The sequence below is a fragment of the Triturus cristatus genome, chromosome 4_2, assembly GCF_964204655.1.
Source record: "Triturus cristatus chromosome 4_2, aTriCri1.1, whole genome shotgun sequence".
Taxonomy (NCBI): Eukaryota; Metazoa; Chordata; class Amphibia; order Caudata; family Salamandridae; genus Triturus; species Triturus cristatus.
In genome coordinates this window covers 358,558,913-358,576,931 of record NC_140586.1, presented here as the reverse complement: position 1 = coordinate 358,576,931, position 18,019 = coordinate 358,558,913, and the positions used below count along the sequence as shown (strand labels likewise).

The 18,019-nt window shown below is 51.0% G+C and overlaps 1 protein-coding gene across 1 annotated transcript in view; it reads left to right on the top strand.

The window, feature by feature from the left end:
* The window catches only part of CEP350 (centrosomal protein 350), a 1,602,561-nt gene that overhangs the window by 1,465,759 nt on the left and 118,783 nt on the right, over window positions 1-18,019 (top strand). The window contains exon 33 of the mRNA XM_085601771.1: window positions 3,273-3,355. Coding sequence (XP_085457897.1) covers window positions 3,273-3,355 — 83 coding nt within the window. The remainder of the gene's footprint in view (window positions 1-3,272; window positions 3,356-18,019) is intronic.

Genomic DNA, 18,019 nt, shown 5'->3' with positions numbered 1-18,019 from the left:
CGCCTACCGCAGGGACTTTATCACTAATTCCAGCATTTTGCCGTGTTGTTTTAGAGGACCTTGATTTCAAGGGTTTCGGTTTATCCTGATTAGTAGTTTTTACTCCCTTTTGAGGAGTATTGTTTAAGGATGGTTCTATAGTTGTAGGCACTATTGGAAGCTTTAGCACATCCTTAATTACCCCTTTAATTTCCCCGATTGTCTGCTCTACGTTCCCTAGCTGTTGAGCTAATCTTATTAATCTCTCTATTAATGGCAATATGAGGGATCGGATTAATTGTTCAATGTCTCCCATTAAATCAGCACAAGATGTTTCTTTTAATGGGAGGTGTGGTGGGATAGCTGTGGCAGATATTAAGGGTGCATTGGGTGAAGGGCTCTTAGTTACCACAGTCAATTTGAATGATCTTATTTTTCTGTAGTCCACTCCCCCTCTTTCTCCCTTTTTTTAGGGGGGATCCTTGACGTCTCCTTTTTTTTGGTGGTGGACCTTGGGGTCTGGACATTTTTAGAGATTTATTAGATTTTTGGGCAGTCTCTACAGTTCGTAACGGGGTATCTACCAGGACTTCTACCTCTGGTATTGAATTACAAAAAGATGCAGAATCGATTATATTCAAATCATTGCTTCCATCTGGTAGAAATGATCCATCCTGAAAGAGCAATGGGATGCTGTCATTAAGAGATACCTCAATTCCCTCAGCGTCGGGTGGTATACTTGTGTACGTACTGACAAGCGGTGAAATGGCTAAGTCTAACGGGCCCAGAGAAGAACGCCTGTTCTTTATAAGTTCAACTGAACGGCATCTCTCAGCCCGTCGCTCCGCAAGAGCAATGTCCCTATCAATACCTGTGGTAGTCCTAATGACATAATTGTCTAGCGTTCCTCTATTCCCCCCCCCCCCCCCCCCCCCCCGGCAATGAAGATTTTTCTTTAGGGGGAGTCATAATGCGTACATACACAGTAGGGGACGAAATCAACCACTCTGGCCTCTAGGAATAAGACCAATAGGTTTAGCAGACGTACGTTAATCAGACATAGTTGTCGGTAAAGTCATATACAATGTTAATACAGTGTCTGCTTACTGGGGTGTTGGCCGAGAGTCCTCTCCGAAATTCAACATGTCAAGGGGTGACCCGGCCCAGCCCAGCCTCCTCTGGCCTCCTCGGGCCTTTGAGAGCCTAGGAGAGCCCACACTTTGTCCGGGGCCTCTCCCCGCGCTCCCGCAACACGGGGAGTAACGCCGGTTTCGAGTCCCTTCCTGTCGGATAACTCCGGTATGTGGCCTCCGCCCGCTACGCCTGCTGAAGCCTGTAGTTCTTATAGTTCTTGTGAGCCCCCAGAGCACACCCCCACTCGGCGGCCACGCTATAATCGAAATGCGCAGCGGCGGGGGGAGAGCGAGAGCACCCCAACGTGCCAGGGAAAACGTTCAGCGTCGTGAGCCCGGGAAAACCACAATACACCAGCACGGTGAGTCCCAAACAGCAAAGACCTTCACACTCCGTCGGGAGAAGCGCCGGTTCCAAAACCCCTCCTGTCGGGTGATTCCGGTATGTGGCTTCCGCTCGCTATGCCTGCTGCTGGGTGAAGAATGGTGATCTCCTGGCTTTTCCCACGGCTCCTCGTTACAAAAGCACCACTGGCATCCAAAAACACATCCACAAGATACTCGGCCGCCACTGGAAGCCACAGCGGCTCCCCGCTGCACTCGTGGGCTCGCGCCCTCGCGGCTCTCGGCTTCAGCTTCGGAAAACCCGGTGCTCCTTCTGGTGAGGTAAGGTTTGTGTAATTAATTTTAGGTGTGGGTTATGGGGTTTACAGTGGCACAGTGAGCAAGGGACCCATGTCTGGGCATACCCATTCCACTTAGGGCGAAAAGTGTTACAGCAAACAAATGATGGACGGAATGCTGACAATGCAAACATTCTCCCCCAGTCAAAAGATCTGGGTTAAATCCATTGTTCTTTTGCCCACTACGCCACCCCAGTTTAGACCCAGCCATATGCAAATCATTCTTGACCCTGTGCCTCATAGGAAAAGTCCAGGCCGAACTGCCACCCCTATACATTAGCAAGCCAGCTGCAATTTGAAAGAACAGTCCATAAGGAGTTACTTTGTTCACAGCGTGCTGTAAGATACCATACGTCTGCATGCTGCTTTGTGACCGGATTGTGATTCCCACCGCAGTTTTCTCCTTTATCAATATCGGTGTGCGTCTGATCAGGAATACCGTGTATTTGGTTAGTTACTGGCCACCACACGTGTGTAGAGTGGGTCAGCACAGTACACGAATATATAAGGTCTCACAGTGCCAGTGCTGGCAACGCTGCTGCTGTGCCTGATAATTCAACAGTTGTAGTCTCAAGTTAGGCCTGCTAAGCACGCCAGTGGAAGGGTGTGTCTTCTAAGAGAGGCTGTGACTGCTTGTCTCTCAATGGCCGGATTCACTTCCACAAGTCTCCTGAGCAACAGGGATATGCCGAACAAGAGTGGATGGGTAATAAACCTACAAGATTTTTACAACTGATGGTCTGGAACTCACCACTCAGGTGGACTTTTTGTTTTGTAGCTCTCTGGTGCCTGCATCTTGTGTGTTGGCGGTGCCACATGCACACTGTGTCCCTTTTAATCAACTTAACTATGGAATTGGTTTTAGGGAACCAGGAGTATGAATTTTTTCTTGTGTTTATGTTGACCATTATATATGGTATCATTTATTAAGTCCATTGCAATCTGCTTATTATGCACAGCTTTTATTTGCCACGGCACTGTATATATTCTCAAGATAAAAATGATTGGGCAAAGCATTTGCAATTTCTGTGTATAGTTTGCTAATATTTGATAATGTTTGTAAGGTTTGAGAAACTATAGCATTCTTTCTACAAAGGAATGTTAATCCTCGCACTGGTTTTGCTGCTTGATTTAAGTTCTAGATGTGAGTTCCATCCAGCCAGGGTTAAGTTCTCGAGTTTGCGAAAAGAAAGGCCTGATTATATAGAGGAGCTATTTATGCAAACCTAAACATTCCCCAGATTGCAAAGTCCGTGTTAGTGGCATGTAACTTTTTCTTCCCCCTTAGCATTCAAGCCACTGCACAGTACAACTCATGTTCTCATCTCCTGCATTCCCAGTCAACACCTCAATTTCTGTCTTTTTTTCAATAACGTTACCCTTATCACACTTTATCATATAGCAGATCAAGAATTAAAGATTCACATTGAATGTGGTGTAGCCAATCACTAGATGTGTTTGCTTCTTTCCTCCATAGACCAGATGCAGTGAAGAGTTGGAAATCTCTGAGTGAGGCAGACCGGTCCCGTGGATCCCTGGAGTCCATCAATGAGCATATTAGTAAGTATCAGAAAAGGAAGATATTCCCACAAGGCGATGTCTTCAATCTTTTTCTTGCAAGAGGAAAGTCGAGGAAGTTTTTGGGAAACTGTTCAGGGCAGCATTGACATAGTCAATGCTATTATCACTAACGTTTTTTACACAGAACCTAAGTCTCTTGAGATTCAAAACTAATTTAGTGTCTTTTCAGACGATCGATTATAAGGGCAACACTAGCTCTTTTGAGGAAGTGTTAACAATGAGATCTCATGGAATGATGTTGAGCAACCCAAAAGATCAGAAAATGTACTTCTGGAGATAGATATGGAGTGAAGCGCTTGATGTGGATTTCTAAAACCCAGGATTTGTTGCTCTGAGATTTCTGTTGTCTGAGTAATAGAATATCTTTTTTTCTTAATTTGAGTTTCAGAAAGTTTGTTTACTTCATGAGTTTGAGGTTGACAGACTGGTTCTTAACATACATACATACATCTTCAATAAATTTGAGTAACCTATTGTTATTTCGTTTTTACAGACAGGTGCTCCGCAGCCTATGTATTGCTCCCACTGTAACTGGTGAATGTCCTCCGTGCTTCATGACCTTCACGGGGATCTCAGCATGACCATGATATATTTACCAGCAGGTTTTTTTTCCTGCATGGCTTTGGAGTCTACCACCTCTCTGATGTTCAAGATCCTTACTAGGCCTCGGCGCAGTTTGCGGACTTTTGCTACGCGGAACTCCACAAAATTATAAAAAAAGCTCTGTGAAGTTCCTTGAGTGGTGGAGTGCAGTGCTGGTAGTCCTGCCGCTCGGGTAGAACATCTACCCGAGCAGCAGCTCGCGCTTGCGAACTTACCGTTCGCGATCGCGAGCAGGGAAAAACCTCCTCTGCACATTGGGAAACGGAGTTTTCTGCACTCTGCGAACGGAGCGAAGTTTACCACCCAGGCCTAATCCTTACGTCCTTGACATATTCCAGCACTAACCTTCAGTAAAGGAGAGGGGGCTCATTCAGGGTTTTGCCACCATCTTCACCGCATTGTCAATTTTAATTTGCACCCAACGGGAAGGGCAGATCTGTTTTCAGTAGGATTTCTGTGATCCTATCACCTGTGATCTGAAATCTAAGCCTATTCGGATGTCCTTTTCTAACCCATCCTGATGTGCTAACGTCACCCTTCCTAATGTTGTGCTCTTGTTTTTTTTTCTCAATATAGTTTTTATTGTTTTTTACAACATATAACGTATAATCGTCAACGCTTTAACGTTACAGTGTGGCAGCCCAAACTGGCTGTGTTAGTGGTAGTACAGTTACAGATTATATAGGCTTGGCTGTCCCCCTATCCACTGTTCCAGTAAGAGGAAAGGAATGAGTGAAGGGGGAAAGAAATAGGAATTAAGGTAGAGAGAAGAGGAGGTAGCATAACAGAAGTTTATTTTCTTCTCGATAGTGTCTTGATCCAGTGGGGGTGTGATTTCGAGCAGATTGTTTCATTTTGTTAGTGCTATTCATGGCGGATCGTATGGGTCTAGGAGCTTGTCCAAGGACGCCCACATTCCCCTGCAGGGTTGTCTCCATGGTGAGTTTCGCAGGGCAGTGTTGTCTGCGCCTCTAAGGTACGTCACCCTGTTGAGCCAACTCTTGAAAGTAGCCTTGGAAGTGTCTTTCCATTTGGTGAGTTCTATTTTAACTGCCGCTGTTGGTGGGAGGTCCAGTAGGTCTCTGTCCTGTTGTGAGTCTAACTCTGTTGTCATAAATGCGGTGGTAAGGGTAGCAAAGTCTGCTTTTAGTGTGCATCCTAGTGTTTTATTTATGAAGGTGAAAATCTTCTCCCAAAATTTTTTAACTTTGGGACAGTGGAAGATAAGGTGTGCCAGGTCCCCCTTTTCCTTGTCACAGTTCCAGCACTAGTAATTATCCCTCAGGCCCAGAGTCGCCAGGCGAGCCGGTGTCCAGTAAGTTTTGTGTAGGAGCCAGAATTTTGTCTGTGCTATAACCGGGGAGATTTTGTTTTGCGTGGGGGAGGACCAGAGGAGGTGGGGTTCTTTCTCGCTGAGTGTGGAACCGAGTTGTTTCTCCCAGTATGTGATTGTTTTGTCATTGAGTTTGGTGGAGCTGGGTCGTAGTAGTCTGTATAGGTGTGATACCCGATAGCCTGTTCTGTTGAGATTCGCCATGTATTGGATGATTGAGGGCTTGTGCTTAGTGAGTTTCGCTTTGGACAGGGCTGTTCTGATTTTGAGGAAGTTGTACAGTTCTATGTCTGGTAGATTGTGCTTTGTTTTTAGCATGCTGAAGGTGGAGGGGTTTTCCCCCTCTTCCAGCTGAGCTGGGTAGGAGATTCCTAGTCTTTTCCATGTATCTATGGATAGAGGTTTCCCCCTGTATTTTATCTTTGTGTTTGACCACAGTGATTCCCACATTGAGTTTTTTACGCTGTGTTCCATTTTTTGGTCTATTTTAAGCAGGGCATTTCTTGTGTTTTTGAGTATTGGGTTTGCGGCCTGTGTCTGTTTGTTGGCTGTGAGGAGGGCTATTCGCTCAAGGTTGTTTAGTATGGCTCTCTCAATTGTAAGCCAAACCGGGGTATAGTCCTGGCTAGGCAGGACCCAGTATGCCCCCTGTTTCGCTAAAAAGGCAGTTTGGAATGTTTTGAAGTCTGCCACATTTAGTCCTCCCAGTTTTTTGTCTAGCCTTAATTTTTTAAGGCTTATCCTCGCTTTTTTATCCCGTTATAGGAATGTATTTATCATCTTGTCAATTTTGCGGTGGAACTCGTCCGTGAGTATAAGAGGGAGCATACCTGACAGGTAGTTGACCATTGGAGTGATCATCATCTTTACTGTCTCTATCCTCCCCCACCATGTTATAAATTTGGGCAACCAGGCCTCTAACAGCGTCTTTGTCTTTTCTAACATTAGCTTTTCATTTTGGTCGAGTGTGCTTTTGAGGTCTTTGCCGAAATGTATCCCTAGGTATTTGATGAACCCGGTTTGCCAGGCTAGGCCCGAGTTCCCCAGTATATCTCTAGTGGTGTGGATTTTAAGTGGCTTGCTTTCCGACTTATCCTTGTTTAGCTTGTAGCCAGAGTGGATTGAATACTTTCCTATGGTCTCCATGAGTGCCGTGAAGGAGGAGTTGGGACTCTCTGTGACTATGAGAATGTCGTCCGCGTACGCGGCTAGTTTGACTGTGACTTCATTGATGGTGATCCCTCTCATCTCCTCATTGGCCCCGATATCCCTGATCAGAGGTTCCAAGGCCAGCAGAAACAGCGAGGGGGACAAGGGGCAGCCCTGTCTTGTCCCTCGTTGTAGGGTGAAGGGTTCTGAGACCGCCCCATTGACTATTCGAGCTCTGGGGTTTTCGTATAAAGCCATTACTTTCCGTGTATACGATTCTCCCAAGTTGTATGCCCGCATGCACTGCTCTAGGAAGTACCAGGATACCCTGTCAAACGCTTTCTCGGCGTCTAGTGTCATGGTCACCGCTGGTTCGTCAATCTTGGTGGCCTGTTCCAGTATGTGGCACAGGAGTCTGGTGTTATCATGTGACATGCGGGTCTTTAGAAATCCTACCTGCGATTTGCTTATCAATTGTGGTAGTACCGTGTTTAGCCTTGAGGCCAGGATTTTGGCGTAAACCTTGCAGTCTACATTGATTAGTGAGATGGGCCTGTAGTTTTGGGGCAGCAGTGTGTCTTTGCCTTCCTTCGGGATAACTATTATGTTTGCCTCCGCCATGGTTTGTGAGACCGCTCCCACACCCTCGCAGTGGTTGAACACTTTTTTCATAGTTGGGTGCAGGTGTATCTGAAAGAAACACGTTAGTTAGATACCTCACCTTAGAATATCCCCAGGCGTCAGACTGGATCCGGAAGATTTTTCGTCAGCAATACCCCTTGCGCGTCGCTAGGCGTCGTCTCGGCGTCGTGCACCGGAATGACGTCGTCGGAGTACTTAGACGCCGCCCTCGCGCGCTGACGTCAGTTCTTCTTTTTTCCGCGCCAGTAAGCGCAGATCCGGGAGAGCTACCCCTTTAGTCAATTTTTGACTAACTTTTTTGACTCTTTTTGGTCTGGTGACGGTAGGATGCCTGGTTTCAAGGCCTGCGACGACTGTCACCGACTGATGTCGGTGACCGATCATCCCCGCCGGTGCCTGTACTGCTTGGGCCTCGACCACGACGCGGCGTTGTGCTCCGACTGTATGGCCCTGACCTCGAAAGCTAGGCGGGAGCGGTCCCGCAAGCTTCTCGGGCTTCGCCACTCGGCTCCGCGTCGCTCTCGATCCCGGTCCAGGAGGAGGTCCAAGGATCGCTCGCGGAGCCGCACTCGACATCGTCACTCGTCTGGCTTGAAGTCTTCGGGTAAGTCGAGGCACTCCAAGAAGTCCAAGAAGCGACACCGCTCTTCGGACTCCCCTCGCCGGTCGCGCGACTCGGCCGAGGGTCCGGGTGGTTCCACCCCTGCGGCTCCGCAGGCGCCGCGCAAGTCCCCATACCTGATGGTCCCTGGGACTGACGCGACGCCGGCGGAGGTCAGTGCCTTCCTCTCGGTCATGAGGAACCTGGCTCCGCCGTCGACGCCCGCTGGCGCGCCTTCGGGCCCCGTGGACTTGACTGGGCGACCTCGCATGCCGGCGGCTCCGGCGCCGTTGGAGGCTCTGGCCCTGATGCCGCAGGTCCCCGAGGGGCCCGAGCCTGGGCCCCCGTCGACGCCGGTCGACCTCGTTACGCCTCCTCCGCCGGCGCCGACACCGATACCACCCCCGACGCCGGCTCCGGTCGACGTCGATCCCCGGTTCAGCCCCTGTCCGGCCCCGATGCCGCAGGTCCCCGAGGGGCCCGGGCCTGGGCGTTACGCCTCCTCCGCCGGCGCCGACACCGATACCACCCCCGACGCCGGCTCCGGTCGACGTCGATCCCCGGTTCAGCCCCTGTCCGGTCCCGACGCCGATGCGGCACCGCCCGACGCCGCATCCGACGCCGCTAGAGACACATATTGTCTATCGACCGGCTCTGATCATTCCTCCTGTTTACCAGGAATCGGATGACGGGGCGACTGGGAGGGGTCTGATGACCCTATGGCCCTTCAGAGCCAACTTGCACAGGACTGGGCAGATGAACTGGGGGAGGCCAGTGGGTTGGATACCTCACCAGACACTGGATTCATCTCTCCTCCGACTGTGGCTTTGGAGGAGGGTGCAGCCTTTTCTGTGGAGCTGCGCACGGCGGCCGAAGCCCTTGGGCTCGAGCTGCCTGCCGTGGCTGTGAGGACTAACATCCTCACTGAGGTGCTTCAGTCTGCCGCATGCTCCACTGAGCCTCTGCTGCCATTCAATGAGGCCCTCACTGACGTTCTGCAGGGCACCTGGTCCAAGCCCTCCACAGTCCCTCCTGTGGATAGGAACGTTGCCAGGCGCCACCACCCTGCTCCGGGCGACCCCAGTTTTCTGTCCCAACACCCCACCCCCGAGAGTCTGGTTATCCAGGCCTCTACCTCCCAATCCTCCTTCCCGTCCGCTCCTCCGGACCAGGATTCCAAGAGACTGGAACAGTTTGGTAAGAAGCTGTTCTCTTCGCTCAGTTTGGGCCTGCGGTCTTTGAACACCGCCTGTCTCTTGGACCGTCATTCCCACTCTCTGTGGGATGCGGTGGAGGACGTGCTGCCACTGTGCCCGGAGGAGGCCCGGGCGTGGCTGTCCTCGGCCCTGGCCGATGGGAGAGATGCAGCGCGCCATGCAATCCGATGTGGGCTTGACACTACGGACTCGCTGGGTAGGGCGATTTCTACCACGGTGGTGCTTCGACGTCACGCCTGGCTGCGGTCCACGTCCTTTTCAGGGGATGACCAGAGCACTCTCATAGACATGCCTTTTGATGGCGCTCGCCTTTTTGGTGAGAAAGTGGACAGTGCGCTGGCTCGCTTCAAGGACTCCCGGGCTACGGCCACGTCCTTGGGCCTCTCAGCCCCGCGGCCACAAACTTCCGCTTTTCGCTCCTTTCGTGGCCAATGAAGGGACACCTCCTCACATCCGCCTAGCCACCGGCCGCAGAACCAACCTGCACGCGGTCGCGGACGTGGTTTCCGCCGAGGCGGTACTAGAGGACGACGCGGTCAGTTCACATCCACCCCGGCAGCATCCGCCTCAAAGCCTTCCTAGTCCGAGCTTTCAGGCCCATTCCACGCCAGTGGGCGGCAGAGTTCACCATCACCTGCTCCACTGGCGGTCCATCACATCGGACAGGTGGGTGCTGCGAATCGTCCGAAGGGGATACTCCCTCCCCTTCGAGACGACCCCTCCAGCCATGCCACCACAGCACCACCGTATCTCGGAGGATCATTTGAATCTTCTGCGAGAGGAAGTTTCGGCCCTCTTGGCCCAAGAGGCCGTCGAGCGCCTTCCGAGCCCAGGTAGGTCGTGGTTGTTATTCCCACTACTTTGTGGTTCCCAAGAAGGGCAAAGGGGGCCTACGCTCTATCTTGGACCTCCGGGACGTCAATGCCTCCCTCCGGAAGGAACGGTTCAAAATATTGACTTTGGCTCAGGTTCTAGCTGCCCTAGACCCTGGAGACTGGATGGTAGCGTTGGACTTGCAGGACGCATATTTCCACATCCCCATCCTGCCGGCCCACCGGCGTTACCTGCGGTTCACGGTGGGTCACGAGCACTTTCAGTTTACCGTGCTCCCCTTCGGCCTTACCAGTGCCCCTCGGGTGTTCACAAAAGTGATGGCGGTGGTCGCAGCTCATCTGCGCAGATCAGGGGTTCCAGTCTTCCCCCTATCTCGACGACTGGTTGTTGAAGGCGGGCTCGCCCCAGGCAGTCGTCTCCCACCTCCAGACTACGGCGGATCTCCTACATTTGCTGGGGTTTTCCATCAACGTGCCGAAGTCACACCTGAGTCCCTCTCAGAAGCTCCTCTTCATCGGAGCGGTTCTCGATTCGGCGCAGTTCAGGGTCTATCCGCCGGAACAGCGGGTCCGGGATATTCAGGCCCCGATTCCCATCTTTCGGCCTCTATCCTGGGTTTCGGTCAGGCTAGTGTTGCGGCTTCTGGGGCTGATGGCCTCCTGCATCCTACTGGTGCATCACGCCAGGCGGCGCATGCGGGCTCTGCAGTGGGACCTGAAGTTTCAGTGGGCCCAGCATCACGGCAACCTGTCCGACCATGTCTTGATCTCGGAGGGCACTGCACAGCAGTTGCAGTGGTGGCTCACGGACCGCGATTGGGTCACGGGCAAGAGCCTCTCCCTTCCCCAACCGGAACATGTCGTAGTGACGGATGCGTCCCTCCTGGGATGGGGTGGCCATATGGCAGAGGCGGAGATCAGAGGCCTCTGGTCTCCGGCGGAGTCTCGTCTCCACATCAACCTGTTGGAGTTGAGAGCGATCCGACTTGCACTGAAAGCCTTCCTTCCCTCTGTCCGGGGAAGTGTCGTGCAGGTGTTCACGGACAACACCACCGCCATGTGGTATTGCAACAAACAGGGCGGGGTGGGGTCGTGGACCCTTTGTCAGGAGGCTCTGCGCCTCTGGACATGGCTGGAACACCAGGGCATCACCCTAGTGGTTCAACATCTGGCGGGCTCTCTGAACGCCAGAGCAGACTAACTCAGCCGCCGGTGCATGATGGATCACAAATGGCGTCTGAACTCCGAGGTGGCGCAAGGTCTCTTTCAGCAGTGGGGAGAGCCTTGGTTAGATCTATTCGCCACCGAAGAGAACGCGCAAGGTCAGCAGTTCTGCACGTTGGAATTTCCAAGGCGGCACTCGCTCGGCGACGCTTTTCGTCACGAGTGGAGTTGCGGTCTGTTGTACGCCTTTCCGCCTATACCACTTCTGCCCAGAGTGCTGAAGAAGATCAGGCACGACCAGGCCCAAGTCATCTTGGTGGCTCCGGATTGGGCACGAAGATACTGGTATCCCGAGCTACTCAGTATGTTGACCGATCCTCCGATACGTCTGCCCCTTCGGGAGGATCTTCTGTCGCAGCAGCAGGGGACGGTCCTCCACCCGAACCTGTCCAGCCTCCACCTCCATGCGTGGAGATTGAGCGGCGGCAGTTGATGCCATTTGACTTGCCTCCTGAAGTCTGTGATATCATTCTGGCAGCCAGGCGTCCCTCCACAAAGACGGTATACGCCTGCCGGTGGAACAAATTTGTGGCATGGTGCACAGCAAAGGCTGTGGATCCCCTTTCCGCCCCTCTTTCTGAGGTTCTGCTCTTTCTTCTTTCTTTGGCCCGGCAGGGCTCTGCCCTGGGCACCTTGAAAGGTTATCTTGCTGCCATCTCTGCCTTCTTGCGGCTTCCTGATCAGCCTTCTCTTTTCAAGTCCCCTGTAGTTACACGCTTTCTAAAAGGCATTACTCACACGTTCCCTCCTGTCCCTTTTGTAATGCCTCAGTGGGACTTGAATCTTGTTCTCACATTTCTAATGTGGGCTCCCTTTGAGCCTCTACATAATTGTCTTCTTCGTCTGCTGACGCTTAAGACTGCTTTTCTGGTAGCCATCACCTCGGCTAGACGGGTGAGTGAGCTCCAGGCTTTATCATCTAAGCGTCCTTTTCTCTCTCTTCATCCGGACAAGGTTGTCCTTCGGCCTCGTCCCTCCTTTCTTCCGAAAGTGGTGACCCCCTTTCATCTTGGGCAGTCTGTCACCTTGCCCACCTTCTTTCCGCCTCCGCATCCTTCCAAAGAGTAAGAGCGGCTCCACCGTCTGGACCCAAAACGTGCGCTCTCCTTTTATTTGGACCGCACTAAACAGTTTCGAGTGGACGACCAGCTTTTCGTTGGCTGCGTGGGTGCAAAGAAGGGAAAAGCTGTACACAAACGGACCATCTCCCGGTGGGTCGTTTTGGGTATAAAAATCTGTTATTCCTTGGCAAAAAAGGACCCTCCTGTTGTGCTGCAAGCCCATTCTACTCAGGCCACGGCGGCTACTACTGCTTTGGGACGGGGAGTCCCTTTGCTGGACATCTGTCAGGCGGCGACGTGGGCTTCACTGCACACGTTTGTCAGGCATTATTGCCTAGCCAGCCAAGTCCGGAGGGATGGCTTCTTTGGCCGTTCTGTCCTCCAGGACTTTCTGGTGTGATCTTGGTTCGCAGACCCACCACCGGGGTTGGTATTGCTTGGGTATCTATTCTAAGGTGAGGAATCTAACTAACGTGTTTCTTTCAGATGAACAAGTTATTTACCTTCGGTAATGATGTATCTGTAAGAAACCTTAGTTAGTTAGATTCCTCACCGACCCACCCATCCTCCCCGTTCTGCGAACTGACATCTAGGGTTAAGGCTATTCCTTTCAGGGCCCTAGATTTTTTGGCACCAGTGTCTGTCTCTTGCATGGCTCTGCGTTCCTGGCGCGGAAAGCTATGTACAAGAACTGACGTCAGCGCGCGAGGGCGGCGTCTAAGTACTCCGACGTCATTCCGGCGCACGACGCCAACGACGGACGCGGAGCCGCAGACGACGCCTAGCGACGCGCAAGGGGTATTGCTACAAAAATCTTCCGGATCCAGTCTGACGCCTGGGGATATTCTAAGGTGAGGAATCTAACTAATGTTTCTTACAGATACATCGTTACCGAAGGTAAGTAACTTGTTCTTTTGTTCATTTTGGCCTTGATCTCTATTATTGTGCCCCTGACTGTTGCCTTGAGTGCGTCCCATATGGTCTTGGGGTCAGTGTCCAGTGTATCGTTCAGTCTAACATATTCTTTAATGGCTTCTTCTATTTTGTTTTTGTTATCCTGATCTGCCAAGATGTCGCTATTGAACCTCCATCTACGTGGGAGGTCCTTGTTATGTCGTCCGCACATCAGTAGGCTGATGCATGAGTGGTCCAAGATAGTTCTCGTCGCAATGTCAGTGTGTTCTATTAAGTGAGTGTGTGTGCCTGTGATTAGTATGTAGTCTATCCTGCTGTATGAGTTGTGCAGGTTCTAGTAGAAGGTGTAGTCTCTAGTGTCAGGGTGTTGTCAGTCGCCAAATATATTTGAGGTCGAGTCTGGTGCTTATGTTCTTTAGCATGCTGTGTGCGTTTAGGTGGAGTGAGTGGCACTGTGATTGTCTGTCGAGTGTGTAGTCTAGCGCTATATTAAAGTCGCCTTCCATCACTGTTAGGTCATTTTGGGGAATTGCCTCCAGTCTCTTCGAGACTCCCTCCCAGAATTCAGTGTCATCTGTATTAGGGCCGTAAATGTTCACTACATGTATGGTTTCCTCTCCCCTTTTCAGTTGCATTACCAGTATCCTCCCTGCTTCGTCACACTGCTGGTCCTCTATTGTTATCTTGTAGTTCTTATTTAACAGAGTGATCACCCCCCGCTTTTTCCCTGTTGCAGGAGAAAAGGCCACCTGTCCGATCCACCTCGCTCTAACTCGTTCGGCATCTTCTAGAGATAGCCTGGTCTCCTGCAGCAGGAACACATCCTCTTTTGTCTTTGCTAGGTAGTCTAGGATTTTTTTCCTTTTGACTGGGTGGTTGAGGCCCTTTACATTTAGGGAGACTATCTTTAGGTTAGACACCAAGGAGTTTGTGTTGTTTTGTGACATTTGCTACGATGGGTGTTCGCCGTTCACCCTTTACCCCCTTTGTGGTGTGCTCATGCCCTTCCTTCTTGCTTGGGTTTTCTGCCTAGTATGTGGGTAATATCTATGTCTCCCCCTGCTGGGTCTTCTGTTCCTCCCACCAGATCTTGGTTTCATGTTCCTTCTTGTATGTAGGAAAGTAGCTAGAAGGGTTAAGATAGGATAAAAGACAGTGGATAGAATCAGAGTGTATATACAAGACAGACATAACAGACACTCCCTCCCGCCCCACCCCCCCCCTGTTCCAAACCATCATATTCTGGACGTGCGACGGCAAGATCCCCATTCCGTCCCCCTGGGAGGCTTTGACTCCTTATGCTAATGTTACTAATACTGTTCTCTCCCCCCCCCCCCCCCTTCTGCCCCGCTCTCTGCTGTCCCTACATAACATATGTGCGTTTTACCTTGTTTTCCCTTTGGCTATTTCGTTCCCCTTGGTTCTTCTCCCCGTGCCCACCGCTCCAGGTGCCCACATCTATGCCAACAAAAAGGATATACTGTTAATTTAGTCTCTCTTGACTCCCCTCGTCTGGTGATACGCTCGCCTTTGTCTTTGTTTCTCCTCTCAGCATCATGGGATAGAGAAAGTTTTTGTTTTCTTTGGTAAAAAGTAATCTGTTTTGAGGTAGATACGCTAGGTCATTTTGTTTAGTCCTGAGGTAGACATTTTGTTTAATCCTGAGGTAGATTCAATTGTACTGGGGTAGATACGGTTTCTGATCCTAAGTGTACATTTTTGATCTTTGTTCCTCCTGATCACTCCACTCTCGGGTCCGGCGAAGCTCTTCTGTTGCTCGTTCCTACTTGTGAGGTTTCCATCTCTTGTTGCGACGGTCCTTGTAGATATCTGGACAGCTCTGTTGGATCTTCGAAGATGTGCGTTCTTCCTTAGTCACTTATTCTGAATCTTGTAGGGCCCACAAATGAGAATAAGATGTTCTCCCTCCTTAGTTTGTCTCGCAGGGCCAGGAACCCTTTTCTTATGTCTAATGTGGGCTTGGAGTAATCCTGTGTGAGGATTATTCTATGTCCGTTCCATTGCATATTTTGGCTTTTCCTTGCCACTCCAAATATTGCCTCTGTATGTTGTGATCGGATTGGCTTGCATATTATTGGGCATGGGCCCGCCCTATTCGTAGCTTTGGAGGCTGGTACTCTGTATGCTTTGTCTAGCTCAAAAGGGTGGTCGAATTTGATGTTCGTAATTTTGGGGATCATGTCTTCGATTAGGGCCATGCAAGACCCTGTATTGTCTTCCTCCCCCTCTGGGACACCTAGGATTCTTATGTTACCCCTTCTGTTACGGTCATCCAGTTCCGCCGTCTGCCTTTGGAGTATTGCCGTTGTCTTGGTTAGTGCCATAAGGGCTGTATTTTTCTGTTGCTCCCAGTCTTCTATGTCGCTAACCTTCTGCTCCACCACCGTCAGTCTGTTGTTTGCCACGTGGATGTCTGCTCTGACCGCGGCCAGTTCTAGTTGGATTGCATCCGTAGTTTGTTTTGTTGATTTGGCTAGGTCATGGACCTCCGCCAGTTTTTTCAGAACCATGTCCAGTGTGCTATTGATATCTGGTCTTTGTTTGATGGGAGAGTCTGTTAGCGTGTCTCCCTTGATTTTTGTTTACTGCTGCGCAATTTTTCCTTCGTTCCCAGCCATGATTGGCAGGCCTCTCTTGGCTTGCTGTAGCTCGAATCTTCTTCCCCCTTTCTGCGCTATGGGTTGGTATCTCTGCACTTGTGAGAGATCGCTTTGAGCCCTTTTGGTTTTCTCTATCAGCGGCGCTTGTTGTATGGCTTTGCCCAGTTGCTTTGTGGGGCTCGCTTGTGTCCTTCTTTCCTGGGTAGTTTGTGGTATATTGAGGTCCTTATCTTGATCTTGTTCTTGTTGTCTTCGTGATGCTCTTGTTGACGCCACCCCTCGTGTTTGCGGTATTTGTCCGCCGCCCGTCTACCGATGTACACTGACCTTCGCTGGGGGTATTTGCACCTTTAGGGTAGTTATGTGCTTCCCGTATGCTCTTTGTCCGTTGCAGTCTGTAGCAGTTGTCTGTTTTTGCGATGATCAGTCTCTGCCGTGGTCCGTGCTCGTGGACAGTGTTCTCTCCCACCCCGCCGCGGCAGTTGTTCTTGCTCTGTTCGATCGTGCTCTGTAGTGACTGCGACAGCGACGGTGGCCGTTTCCAGTTGCGTATTTCCCTGCTTCTATGTGCTTGATTGGTGTTACTGGGCCTGACCCGTTTACCTTCCCGTACTGCTGTTGTAACAGTCTTTGTCCTTGTAAGCTGACCCTCCACGCTTGGGGTATGTCCGCTGTGTACGCCACTGAGTTGGTTCTTTTGTACCCCTTCCGGACTGTAGCCCTGTAGAGCTGGGGTTTGGTTCCTAAGAGGCTTCAGGTCCGCTGGTCTTTAATACTGTTAGTGCTTCATTGCAACCTTGTTTTGCGCTCCCCCTGGCTGCCCGGCATGACCACTGTGCCCACCTGGGGCCCTCGGTGCGCTGTGATTCTGGACTCCCCCTACCACACGCACGTGATTGTTCACCTTGCGTTCTGGGTGGCTAGTGTACTTCTTGGCCCCCGTTATTCTCCTCCTTGTGGTCGGGTGTTCGTCAGTGCATTGCTTGTCCCTTCCAAAACTGGTGCCCTTTGGACTATGTGTCTCTCCGCCCCTCTCGCTCGTTGTGCCTCCCTGTGTGCCTCTTTTCTTGCCTGTCTGCCCCTCGTTACCGTTCCCGAGGGCAGCACTGCTCATCTCCAAGAACTGCACTCCTGATCTTGTCGCCCTGTTTTGGGCTCGTGCTGCCTTTCTTGTGCATTGTCTTTCTGCTTTTTTTTTTTTTTTTAAATGGCGGCCCCCACCGATCAGTTTTGGTTTCTCCTCTTCGCTTTGCCCCAGGCATGCCACCGGAGGGGGTCGCTTGCAGGGGCTTCCCTTTCTCTGAACCAAGATGTTAGTGTCCTTTGTGCGTCCCCGTCTACCACTTGTGTCTCTCGGGCCCCACACTGCACTGCATCAAGTTCCTTTGTGCTCCGGAGTTCGCGCTGCTTTACTTTCTGCAACTAAGATGGCGGCCCCCACTAATCAGTTCCAGTTTCGGTTCTTCATTTCCCGGGGGTAGGGACGGCCCTCCTCCCGGGGGTATCACGGGGGAGGGGGGGGGGCTTGGGGGGGGGGGTTGTAGCGGGAGGCTACTGCTCTGACCTTGTTGTTAAATGCGCCGACTGAAACCAGGCATTCCGACGCTCTTTTCCAGACACAGCGGCAGCGATGGCGGCAGTGCCCTCATTTCTTGGGCGCCATCCCCGTGGAATTACTCTCGCTGCAGGTTTGCGCCACCTGGTCCATCGTCTTCCCGGGCCCTTCCGATGTACTTTTGGGGGGGGTTCTTTCCTCCTTTAGTGTGGTGCTTGTTTGTTCATTTGCTCGCTCGCTCCCAGGGTGTGACGGAGTGACGGATTCAGGCAACTTTCCCCATAGCCGTCCAGCTACGCCCGCCCTAATGTTGTGCTCTAACGTATTTCCTTATGTCCTGCCTCAGCATCTGGGGATTAAATGCGTGGAGCTATTCCAAAATCACTAAAGTTTTGCAACAACAGAGTCGATGTTGGTGAGCCCTTTGTAGATAGTCACCAGGAACCCACTTTGATTCTCTTAGGGCATGAATTTGGTCTAAATTCCATGGAACATGTAATTGCATTGTAGTTAGTTATACTGTTGGTCAGTTTACATGTTAATCCTTATACACTGACCTAGAGGAGGGTTCTTTGCACTGTAACATGTATTGCAAATGATAGGAAATGCAAATTGGTAGTACATGTTGAGAACCGGCTAAAGGAATTGATGGAATATTGCGAATCTTGTTAATTGTACCTCAACAAGAGCAATTAGGGATAGCTACTGGAGTCGCAAGTTAGAAAAATCATTTCAAAGTTCTAGAGGGCGTTACGTGGTTAAATTACTATTAAGTCTACCATGGGTTTTGAATCCTATCTAGATGATATTTCCCCTAAGTTGCCTGCACCTGGTATGTCAGGTTTAGGCTAGACACACTTCAGTTATGTCTCTATATTGCTAAATGAGA